The sequence below is a fragment of the Caloenas nicobarica genome, chromosome 4, assembly GCF_036013445.1.
Source record: "Caloenas nicobarica isolate bCalNic1 chromosome 4, bCalNic1.hap1, whole genome shotgun sequence".
Classification (NCBI taxonomy): domain Eukaryota; kingdom Metazoa; phylum Chordata; class Aves; order Columbiformes; family Columbidae; genus Caloenas; species Caloenas nicobarica.
Window position 1 is genome coordinate 55,697,584 of NC_088248.1, and position 12,729 is coordinate 55,710,312.

A 12,729-nucleotide genomic window follows, 5' to 3' on the forward strand; every position below is an offset into this window, starting at 1 on the left:
AGGGCCTTATTGGTTATTCTTTATGCTAACTAAAATAAATAAGATTTACAAAATTTAAGAAATGGAATGAGAAGACAACCGAATCTGACGCTGAAGTACATTTTTGCTTATGCTTGGAAAAGCTGGGTGACAAACACCCACTCTGACTTTCAGTGGGGCTGTTCTCTGTGCGAGAGCTACTCACACACACCGGACTGACACTGGTTGAGTTCCGTTCCACACTGGTCACCTAATGGAGACTTTTGTTCATAATTTAGTGTTTCCTTTTGCTTATTTTAATTTTTGTCCTACCAATCTTACAGTTGCACAGATTTTCCTAAGGAAATGAAATAATTTTATCTTTATCACTTCCAAGTGCTTAAAAAAACACTAAAAAATCTCATTCTTGCAAAATTACATCTTCCTTCTAGCATGTATCACATGGTGAAAGTGATTTGACACAGTTCATTGTTCCCAAGAAGACAAGAGTATGCTGCTAATTAACTATAATTAGTTATCCTCCAAAAATTTTCTATTACAACTACTTTCTTTAACCTCTCTGGCCTCCCGTAAAAAAAATCCTGTATTTCAGGTGCAAAACACCATGCAATCAGGAAGTCTTCTTCTCAGCTTACCTACTTTTACTGTCTTCACCAATGCCCATTTTTCAGAAATATTTTCTGATTTAATGGAAAAGAAAGTCCATTGAGCAAAGAAATTCATAGAGTGATTGAATACATTCAGTTCTGGTTCCACACACATGGTGGTTATGTTCCCTAACAGCCCCCACCAACCTGAGGATGCCTGACAGATCTCGTGCTTTGCAACAACTGAAACACATCCCCGTGCAGCCAGGCGACTCTGCAGAAGTTGGAGCAGTGAACGTCCTCAGGCGCATTTCATTTGGGTCATGATTTATCAGGAAGAGGGTGGATTCAGGACACCCTCTACTATAGAGCATTTGTGGTAGTCACACACAAAGTAGTTCATGTTTGGTCAGGAGAAAATGACATATCAGGATGAAAAGTTATGTGTTCTGCTCTGCAGAGGGAAATATAAATTCAACCCTGTATCTGAAAAGTACATAATACTTTCTTGACACCAGTGCACTAAAAAGTTTAGTCTTGTTTTTGCTTGCTAACCTAAGAAACTCAGTGTACCAGGAATGGACAAGGCAAAAAACAAGTTTTGATAAAGTCCACCTCAGAGCCTCCTCCAAAATGCTTTACTACCTTCACTTGGTAATTTTTTGTACATGTTTTCCTACTTTGCTCCCACAGTAATGTGATAGCTTTCCAGCTGTTTTCAGAAACGTGTCAGTGGAGCTGTCTCTCAGACCTCGTATCACATAAGGATGCTCCTGGTGTTCAAACTATAGAATAAAATAATTTACTTCCATGAATATCAATTAGAGCAAACTTCATTCCTCTCCTAGAGACTACATTACAATCCCTTTGAAGACAGACATGTTTCCTCTCACAAAGAATTCAGTGGATTATGATCTACTTGGAGGAGACATTTCCCTCCTGTCACTGAGATGTCTCCTCAAAGACGACTGAGAAATAAAGAGTTTATATTTTCCATTAATATCATGTGGTAATCACAGGAAAAAAATTCTTTATTATTTAAATATGTTTTACTATTCCTTGCATGTACCACTGCAGCTGGGACTTCCCAATGAGCTGATGAGCTAGGACCTTCAGATGAAATTCTTTTATAGCCATAATCAAAAATCACTCTGGAATTTACCACCATGCAGATTCAGCAACTCCACCGCGATTCAGGGAATTAAATCCTAATTTAAGAACTTGTTATTTTGATTAAAAACCAGCTGCATGTGCATCAAGAATAACACACTGGGAGGAACAGGATGTTGTATAAAAGGCATTCACTGTTTCCAAGCAAGCTATGCTCCGGAGAGCTGAGTTTTGGGGTCACTAAGATGGGAGGTTAATCCTAGGATCTGAGGAAGGCTTGAGAATGTAGAACCAGAATTTTTGAAAAATTGAACATTTTTACAACATCATACACTCTATTTATTTCTCTTTGCAGAGAGCCGGTTCCAGGGCTCCTGACATACATGGGACTCTACTGGCTGACTTTACTAGACTGTGAATTAAGATATACCTGACTTAAAAGTACCATTGACTTTAACTGTGATGCCAAACTAATGTGTTTTAAGTCAAATGCAACTGTGTTTATTACCAATTGGCTCTTACCAAAGATGTGGATGGGTCTTTGTCTTCCATAATGTAAAGGAAAAAATGAACTGACTGAAGCAATGGGAATTTTACAATTGACGTTAAAGGAAGCAAATTCCATTGTTTATAATCTCAGTAGAAATGTTCCACATTCAATCCCTTTTGTTAATCAGTTTCAGTATTCACCTGGTTAAATTATTTTTCTACATTACAGTGGAAGACAAACCCATAGTTACAGTAGATACAACAATTATATGAAGGTACAGATGGTGCTACTTCAATGATTACATTAAATTAAAAATAGGTTGCATTAACTTAAGTATAGTTTCTAGAACATGGTAATTCCGATGTAACATTACTTCTTCTTAAATACTTTGAAAATCTAAAATAGAGGTGGTTTCATTAAATTTCTAACGTGAAAGTTGTCAGTTTGTTGCTATATGCTATTAGCACCAGTGCAATGTTGCATTGTAAAACCCTGTATTCTTTTTCATCTATTCAGAATTTACCCAAATCTGCCTGTAAAATAACTTAAGTACATCAACTCAGGTGTACTTAAATTGAATTGTACTGAATTGTACAATTAATATGCGAAATACATTTTTTGCAATTTTGTATTTTACCAATGATATGACAACAATTACAACATTTAAAAATGTTTTTTATTCTAAACGGAGTTAATTTCAAGACAAAGTAGTGCAAGATTCAACACAATAAAACCTACCTGAAATTCCAGCCCATAGTTTTCCCTGCAGAATTCTCGCAGTTTAGGATACACATGTTCTCGTAGGGCGCTCCTTTCTGCTATTGTATCTGTGTTAGAGAGAAAGATGTTACTAACAATATTTATATGAACTCTGCTCTCTTAGTCAGAGATACAGATTTATCACATAAAAAAGAGCCCTTAAATCACACACACACACATACAAACCTAATAAAAATCAAGTGCTGGGATTTAATCTTCAAACTTCATGTTACACTTTGTGATGTTTCACATCAACGTGGTTTTATGTGCAACATAAAGGCTTCATGCACATTTTAATATTGCAGCATATTTCAATAAAGCACAGCTGAATTAATCTTGTAACTCCACAGTCAGAATTTCTTTATCAGTTTGACTTCTGTTTAGTTTTCAGGAAGCTGAATTTTACTAATTAGAAACACCATGGAACAAAGAGATATATCAAAGATGAAACAGAACCCTACACTTAGAAATAAATCAATAACATGAATTAATGACATTGCGTCAAACAGTATAACTTTCCTCACCATCTTTAATCTGATACTATCTTAAAAGGAAGAAAGCAGTTAACAGCATTAATTATGGTATCTTTTGGTCCAGGTGATTCCTGCTATCATACTAAATGCACAATTCTGACACCATGTTATTCTCACCATGCAAAATGGCATGCATTTTGATAATGAAAGTACAATATGGCAATGACACCAAAATTATTACTAAGTTCTATCTGTCCAAGTTAATCTGAACACATTTATATGAAACATATCACTCAAGAAACATACTGTCAAATTTGCAGTATATTTGGTTAGTAATGAGGTCTTGTATAGATAATGAATTTTATTGTCTCTCCAAATAAGACCAAGATATGTGATAGATTTTGCTACGTCTAGATTGTGACCAGTGTTGACTGAGTTAAGACACAGAGGGGCACCACCATTGCTAAGTTATTTTCAAAAATAAAACACGACTGTTGTAAACCACTAGATCTGAGCCCCACATGAAGAAAAAGTGTTAACTTATGAATGATGGAGAACATTTACTGCAGTTAAAGCAATATTTGAATAACTGCACTGAAATAAAACAATAGGTTAAAACTGATCTAATAATCTCCATATTGTTGTAAACCAGAGATAGGTGTGCAAATCTTACAATGTTTTGTTTATCAGAGCCACAGCTGATACATTTAAGCCAGAGGTCTCTTCATAGAATCATGGTCACAGATTTATAGTATTTTTTTATTTTGACAATTCTAGGAGAGTTTGAAATCCATAATTTAATTAATTACACCAAATTCTTAATCCATTTTATCTGCATTACCACAGTTCTCCCTTCACAAACTTTTTGGGGAAAAATGTCAAAGGTGTAGTAGTTTTCATAAAACATCCTCTCTGTGTGCAACAACATTAGAAATTTATGATTTCGTGTTTTAAAATATACTAACTTTACTAGTGTGTTCTGAAGACAACAGTCCAGAAGCATTAGTCAAGTCCTTGCTCCTTTGCAAGCTTTCTGTTTGACTGTGGGCACACCACTCAAAGCGAGATCCTAAATCTGCAGTGCACAGCTTTTATATACCCAATTAGAACACTGCAAATAAGACAGACCCTGCTCTGGGTGACATTTGGAGGCAGGTGGCCTCACTCTCTCTCCTCACTTCCCTCCTGGGAAGTTACTGCCCTCATCTCCCTGGCACTGAGGAGGCTGCACCAGCAGTGCTGGGCCCAGCTCTGGGCACCCCAAATCAGGAGGAGGATGGGAAGGAAACTGGAGAGGCTACTGAGATGGTCAGGGGCCAAGAACACATGGCCTACAAAGGGAGATGGAGGGATCTGGGCTTATTTAGTCTGGCAAAGACTGTAAAGGGGACCTAACCGCAGCCTACAACTGCTTCTTAGGCAGTTACAAAGATGAAGGAGCCAAGCTCTTTCTGGCAGTGTCCGTACAATAAAGGCAATGACAACATACTACAGCTTGGGAAATTCAGGTTGGACATTAGGAGAAGCTCCTCTGTCCATGGAGCTCTTCAAGCCTAGACTAGATATGTTCATGGTTGACCAAGTTACTGTTGGCAGCACTTCAAGAGGGAGGTTGGCCCAGATGACCGCCTGAGTCCCTCTTGCAACCAGCAGTGATCCTGTCTCTCAGAAGAACCTGCAACTTTGGCTTAGTCATCCAGGCTCCTCATACAGTGCCTGAGGAGACTTTTGCTACTGTGTGGGCCAATAGGAGCAAACCTCTAGAGTAAAATCACTGGTGCCAAGGACACAATGTCCATGCCTTGTGTATTTCAGGGGATTTGGCTCTGGATTGGTATTAACCCCCAGAAATACTTGGAGTACATCAGAACAGATCCTGGAGTTATCTTCCTGGTTTTAATCCAAAAGAAACCCAGTTGAAGCACACCAAGCCCTCTCCATGCTGTAAGTCAAAGTATATTACATGGGGACTATCAAGAAATTCACCTCAGAAATGGACTCCAGATCTGGATGAATACAGATACATCCTACAAATATTTAGGAGTGGAGTGCAAAAACCAGTGCTCCCAGCCCAGAGCCGCCTGAGTTAGTGCATAAGGCACAGAGGGACAGATGAGTTGCTCCTTCCTTGGGATCCACAGTCATTAATTTTCTCTCATGCTTTAGTGCCTCAGTCAACCTTTTCTTGCAGAATGTAGTACACAGTTAACCAGGCTAATTAGCCTAAGGGTTGCACTGGGCCAATGCAGCAGTATTTTGGCTCCGAAGCAACTTTTCTCAATGCTAGCTTGCAGTCACTGTACTGCACAGTGTTGCTTACCTTGTGATAAAAGCTACCCGAGTACTTTGCTTCATTTGAAATATATTGCTTTTTTTTTTTACCTTCACAGTCAGTAAGGCTGTTGGATCAGCCTTTATCACAAGACTGTATATTCAATATTCTTTGCCTTAACACATCTTCATAACTTAGAAGCATCACATCTTCATAACTTAGAAGAATAACCTCTGTTGAAAACAAACTTACTACTCAGTTACTGAGCTAAACCAAAATGATTCTTGCCTCTCTAAACTAAAATCAGTCATGACTGCAGCTTTGTTATAAGGAAGCAACAATTCACAGGTAATGTTTGCAGTTACTTAAATGATCAATGTGACAGCAGACAGAACAGTCTTACTAGGGAACTAAAACAGCCTAAGTTGCAAAAAAAACCCCCCAAAACTGGAAAAGGCTAGAAATTAAGAGTAAGCATGATTAATGATAAATGGGAAATATATTGTCTGAGGTATACAACGGATAAGACCATTCTCTGCTGCTTTCCATTTATGCTCATAGGACTTACCCTGCAGAACCCCACTGGCTCTAGTTTAGAACATGGTGCTGTTCACTGTGGCATAACTTGTAGAGTCTCATTCAGAAAATGAAACAACACACCACAGGAGTAGTGCTACATTTCTAATACCTCATAAATTAAATAGAGGTAAAACATTCCTTCAACTAGAACTGTGTTCTGGATAAGGCACTTGGCATATCCATCCTGTGTATTTATTCCTACCTCCAAATCTAATGGAATGTGCTTATTTAATTGGAATTTAAGTCTTGTGCTTATTTTAATGAATTTTAAGAATTTCTATATTTGTAAGAAGTTGTGAAACTTTAAGGAAACAGAAGTGCATATAGTTATGATGAGCTACAACAATTAGTATGGATGGTAGATAAGCTGGTATAATTAAATAAAATCTAACCTGATTTACAGTGACAGCAAATCTGTGAAGCTGGCACTTCCTAACAACAAAAATGTCACAGAGGCAAATTCCACCTTCCAGATTGTTGCTGCAGATGAACGGATTAACCAAATGACATTCTTCTAACAGCCAAAATGAGACAGTAGCTGCGAGATGAGCTTTATATACCTCCTAATGCTAATTCTGATACTCTGAAATCCAAATGATTGTTCACAATAAACTGTGGGAATGAAACTACACCTGCAAAAATATTAAAAGACTTCAAAAAGCCCCAACCCTACATTAATCTCCAACATTTAAATCAAGCCAAAACCCAAACCTGTCTTGAGTGAGACAGTGACTTGCTGAATGCACATCTTCCCTGCAAGTGCTGACTCCTGCAGATGGTTCCCTCCTAAGCCAGTCCATAACCACCCTGTCCTTTGAACCCACCGAGAGCACCGTTGCACTCCCTCTCTCTGTGTGTCCCCAGTCTAACACTGGGGACTGAACAGAATTAGCCACATATGCATTTGTGGCCTTTCTGCCACATAATATGCAATCACTGTTTAAACATAACTGTTTGTGTGAGGTGTGATTTCTGAAGGCTTGCAGCTCCGTCAAATCACTGCCAGTTTTCATTAGAGTGCTCCAAGGTGCTGTTTCTCAGCGTGAACTATTTCCATGCCAAAGTCTGACCTTCAAACACAAGCTGTTCTGCTATTAAAGTCACTTATTTTATTTTTAATGGGGAAAGTACATTTTACATTCTTGTGTTAGTAAACAGATGATGTGTATTTACAAACAGTTGCCAAATACTAATCTCCGGGATAAAACAAGTCATGGAAAGTAGCTTAGTTGAAGAAAATTTCAAAACGTATATGCAAGTGAACAGAAAGAGTTAACATGGAAACTCAACGGATATTGCCCATTTTCAACCACCAGTTACTCTGCCCTAAGACCAAACAGTTTCTCTTCTTGCTGGTGGTCGTACTGGTCTGAGTTCAGCCACAGTGATGGGAATGGCAGTTTCGCACAGGTGGGCTGCAGTCACACGATGACTTATTCAACCAAGGCTTGATGCAGCTGAATAAGAAAGTTGTTCGGCCTCATCCTGCTCTTGTGTGTTGCGCAGGGGGTGCCAATGTGGGGACAGTGAGCCCCACTCGACCACCCTCAAAGGAGCAGCACACTCACGTTGACAGTCTGTTCACAGAAATGTAACCCATGAGTAACCTCACCCATGGATGATGCAAGCTAAGGCCCTCAAGCAGGGGAAAGTCCTAGGCAGGGAGGGTCACTGCACTGCCACTGTTTGACTGACAGAGGAACACTGCATCACCCGGCTCACGCAAGCTGGCAGGAAAATTGTTGACTGACATAACAGGTTGAGGCAGGCAGTTGAACCTGGAAGAACCAAAGCAAAAAATGAAGAAGAAAAAAGCTGCCCTTGCAGCTGTTGAAAGCAACACAGAAATGAACATCACACGGGGTCAAAGAGCTGCCCACAGGTTCCATCTCCAGCCCATCACCCAGGAAACAGCAGCTCCTTGTATACACAGAAGAAACAACTTCTGTGTCATCCCTCCATTCTTGGTGTTCCCATGCTTTGCAGTGGGTCAGGACAGAAGCTTGCTGGGGGTCTTGACCTCACCTCTTTCACAGCCTACTTGTGTGCTAGCTTAGTCTCCTGCAGAAAGGCACACAGATACGTTTATTAACACATAACGCTGGAGTTTCGTGTGCAACTATCGAAGCCCCAGATGAGAACATGAGCAGAGAACATCTTCTAATCTAGTCCTCAATGCACATCCACTAAGATACCCAAATATTTGCTTCCTCTAACTATTCTAAGTGCTTAGATTTGATGGTTGGGTAGGACAGATTCTTGCCATAGGATTATTTTAATGCATTGTAATATTAAAAAATGTGGGTATTTTATAACCATTGTCTATTAACTGCAATGAGAATTTATGCACTTATCTAAGGATATGATGCAAATAAGGTTAAAAATTACTTAGCAGCAAAATCAAGTATGGAGGTGGCTGCCAAGCCTCTTAACACTAGTATGTTTTTGTCACATATGACTATTCCACTGAATTCTTCCTTTTAAACTGCCTTTTTTACTAATAACATACAATGGTATTGTGTATTATCCCTGCTACTAAAAGCTTTGAATACCAGTAGGTAACAAATGTCCCTAAATATTATGGAAACCTCGCCTCTGAAAATAATACCATGATAATAAGTCATTTGCATTTCTATAGTACCTTTCATCTGAGAATCTCAGAGCACTTTGAAAGCAATGAGTTTGATTCATGTAGCTGGTAAGAGAGAGAAAAATTATTTGAGCTACGTAGTACCCTTCCCTTCCTAGAAAATTAACTCCAAAGACTATGTTGCCATTTCCTTCTGTTGTGGTTTCTGTGAGTAGAGAGCATGAGAATAAGCATCCAACACTCCCCAAGACTCTTTTTAGGTAGACTGGGAATGGGAACTGATTGGTCTGGATCACTTCTTCCAGTTGTCTCCTCCCCAAACAGTACTGTCAACCTCCAGGTTTCTGTTGGCCTTCTACGAAGGCAAATGAGAAACTGGATAGACTGAAGGCCATTCATTAATTAAACTAAACCCCGTAACTGACTGTAACGCTCCAAATAAATTCTGACAAGCAAAATACTGCAACATCACCGTGATGCTGTACACGGCTGCTTGTCCTCACCCAGCCGGATGGTGGGAGCTTCCTCACGAGATGTGCAGAAAGTGTGAGGATTGAGATTGCAGCCCTTCAGCTCAGAGGCTGGCGCTCTAGCCACCAGGATACTGCATAATAACATTGGTGGCATCTCCCCAACCTTCTCAATTCTTAAAAAAATACATACAACAGTGGGCTGAGCATTTGAGCCCAAAGGAATGGCTGCTTGGCATGAAAGTCAGAAGAAATAATGGGAAATAACATTAAAATAGTAAGTAACGCTGAAATGCATCTCTCAGTTGTGAAGAAATGACAGGATGTGACTACAAATTTGTGGTCTACACCAGAATATTTAAACAAACACATTTGCAAAACAAAAGACCTAACTATCTGAGGCAGGATTCAAAATGTAGGGCATAATTATAAGCCTAAAATTTCTAGTTGCAGCAATTAGCTCTTCCTTTTTAGCCCAAAATCAAACAACATCCAATGAAAAATGAAGTGCTCTGAAATGTTCCCTACTACCAGTTCTGTAAGATGACAAATTTAAGACAACACATATAGAATATGTATTTTTTAAAATTATAATGCTTAATAGCTGGCCATATTTCACAGTGACATCTAACTTATAAAATACTCTGCATCTTGACTGTTAATACGATTAACCAGTGCCACCTATTGGCTTAACAATAACACCCAGTTGTCAATTTATACACATAAAAAACCGAGGAAACTAGTAAAATCAAAGGGGTCAAGACCCATGTTAAAATACAGAATTTATGGGAAACATCAGTATAGAACTGCCAGGACAGAAGGGGAAAGCGGTTCCTATATCCAAATATCAAGATTCAAATTTTAATTGTTCACACATTATTGTGTTCCCAGTTTAAAGCAAATGTCAGTTTCTGAGAGTTCTGAGTTTTATTATGTGTACAGTATGCTTACGTGAAACAAATCTGGAGTCTGATCCAAAGGCTGGTGAAGTCAATGGAAAGATCTGTTAATCTCAGTGGATTTTAAATGAAGTTCTACATTTGTGGCATGTATTGAAACCCCGTACCTTTTGATGCCTTACCGACTTCCACAGCATTTGGATGAAATCCTTCAATCCATATATAAATGAATAAATAAACAAACACTACATACTCATTAAATCTACTGGGTGTGGTATGGGTGAGGACTCTAAGCAGAATTTCATCTCACGATGTATCCTAATAACTAACCTCACATTACCCCTTGGGAACACAGCCCCCTTACACGTAGATGTTCTTAAAGAAAAACAAGTTAGGTTGACCTGGAATCCTTTCCCAATCCTGAAAATGGTCCCTAGATTCCAGCTTGGCTGCCTTGGCGTCCTTGCATCCCTTGACTATGATTTTTGGCCAAGATCGCAAACACAAATGCATCTGCATGCAAACGCCAACACACAGTGGGAGCTTTAGCAGCACCATGGGTTGAAGGCAGAATCTCTACAGGGGGAGAATTTTGCATTCTGCAAACTATACAAGTGGAAGAATCCAACAAAATCTAATTCCTTAATTTAATAAAGCAAACTAGGAAAAACTCTTGAAAACACGACAATTTACAAACAATTATTGTCATACAATTAAATGATATGACAGGAGAAACTGAAGACATAGCATATTTAGAGACACCAAAATTAAGTCTGAAAATTATCTCTGCAAAACACCAAGGCTTATTACAACTAAGCACTGGAAAACAGCAATGCCTGCAAGGACAAGAATTTGCAACTATAATAAAAATTAATGTGAAAGAAAAACTTCTTGTGAAATCCAAAACAGGACTTCTGAGAGAGCAGTGCAAAAATGCATAACAGAAGACATTAAAAGGGCCAGTGCAGTAATAGAGATATGTGCAAAAATCCTACGAACTCATCTAGAGGTGTCAATCACACTTCAAAAAATTATGGAATTAACTAGAAAGCAGAAAAAAAGCTGTACAACACTTGAAAACATTTTTTAACAATTAAGTTGTGTGTACTGCAGTAGCTTTACTGGGTTTTTTCTAGCATCACTAGACCAAAGAGAAAACAATCAGGGTATGTTACTAAAGCACTCGAGGTAATGAGGCAACGGCAATCAATAAAGCAACGGGATGTCACAGACATTTTGTCTCCTAACTGAACTGCAGATTCAAGTGCTGGAAGCAAACGAAGTAGTATGTTACAGGCTTTGAGAAGGCATAAAGCAGAGAGGAACCATAAACAACGCAAGAAAGCAAGGCTCATGAACACACACACACGTACTTCACAGTACAGGCCAGCACAGGCCCATTAAATACACCTCGTTCCGAAGAAATTCCAATAAACAGTCCTATGTGACTTTACATCTGGCAGAGCTGCAAAGCTACGGATGAGCTCTACAAGCACTGTTGGCTCTCTGGTAAAGTTGCCCTTCCCTTCTCTAAACTTTCTAAGTTCACAAGTCACAAAGTTCTAATCCAGACCATACTCTTCCTTATGTTTGGTGGAACGTGGCCATGGTTTGGGTCACTACAAACCTGCTGAAGTCGATGGGGCCAGCTGGAAAAGCATGACTGATAGATGTAGCCTACTGTATGGGCTTCAAGTGAAAGTTGTGACGACTTTTATGCCAGAAAATGAAAAAGTCTCAAACGTGACACTTGTGGGTGTGCAGACACCCACGGAAGAAGGGAGGGATGCTGCCTGCTACCAGTGCAGTAAACCTGCACCAATAAAGTAGGAGTTTTCTTTGCAACGCTTTTTTTTCTTCATGCTAAATGGAGAGGAGTATTAAATAACATCACTGCAGAGTCAGAATAGTTCTTGGCTGCTGTAGAAACAGTTATCAAAGATGAAGAAACTAAATGACAATCCCATTAAAGGAGAGCAGCTGCAACAGGGCATTAAGCCCAGAACAACAGGACTATGTGAGGGAGGGATGCCAAAAACTCAACCACGCCTTGCCTAAATAAGAGAATCTCAGCTCATTTCTGACAGGACTATTTCACATGCCGATAGACAACTGCTACCTAGCTATAACCACCCACTTCCAGGCACTGCGGTACAACAGTTCTTAAAAGTGAGAATTCCAGGTGGGGTCTGTGCTAAAAGTCATTGAACATGAGCAAGTAATTCACAAAACTGGCTTGTTTTGATGGATTATGTAATGTCTGAGGGGAAAACAGTGATTGATATGTAAAGGAAAAGTGATTTATCTTCGTTCTCCCTTACCCTTTCCAATTTTAATGATTCATCTAAGCATTATTTTTAGTGAAGATTATATAATCCAGTTGAAAAGGCCATTTTTAATAAATTCTATATCTGTTAGTATGAGTCAAATATTTTTCTGAAGCCTTGATTTTACTAGATATTGTTTTCTTGTTCCAGATTTTATTAATTTCTTCAGCTTGCTAACCACATTTGCTTGTTTA

The 12,729-nt window shown here is 39.0% G+C and overlaps 1 protein-coding gene across 1 annotated transcript in view; it reads right to left on the bottom strand.

Moving 5' to 3' along the window:
- Window positions 1-12,729, bottom strand: part of NWD2 (NACHT and WD repeat domain containing 2) — a 55,901-nt gene that overhangs the window by 31,226 nt on the left and 11,946 nt on the right. The window contains exon 2 of the mRNA XM_065634648.1: window positions 2,905-2,993. Within this exon, the coding sequence (XP_065490720.1) occupies window positions 2,905-2,993 (89 nt within the window). The remainder of the gene's footprint in view (window positions 1-2,904; window positions 2,994-12,729) is intronic.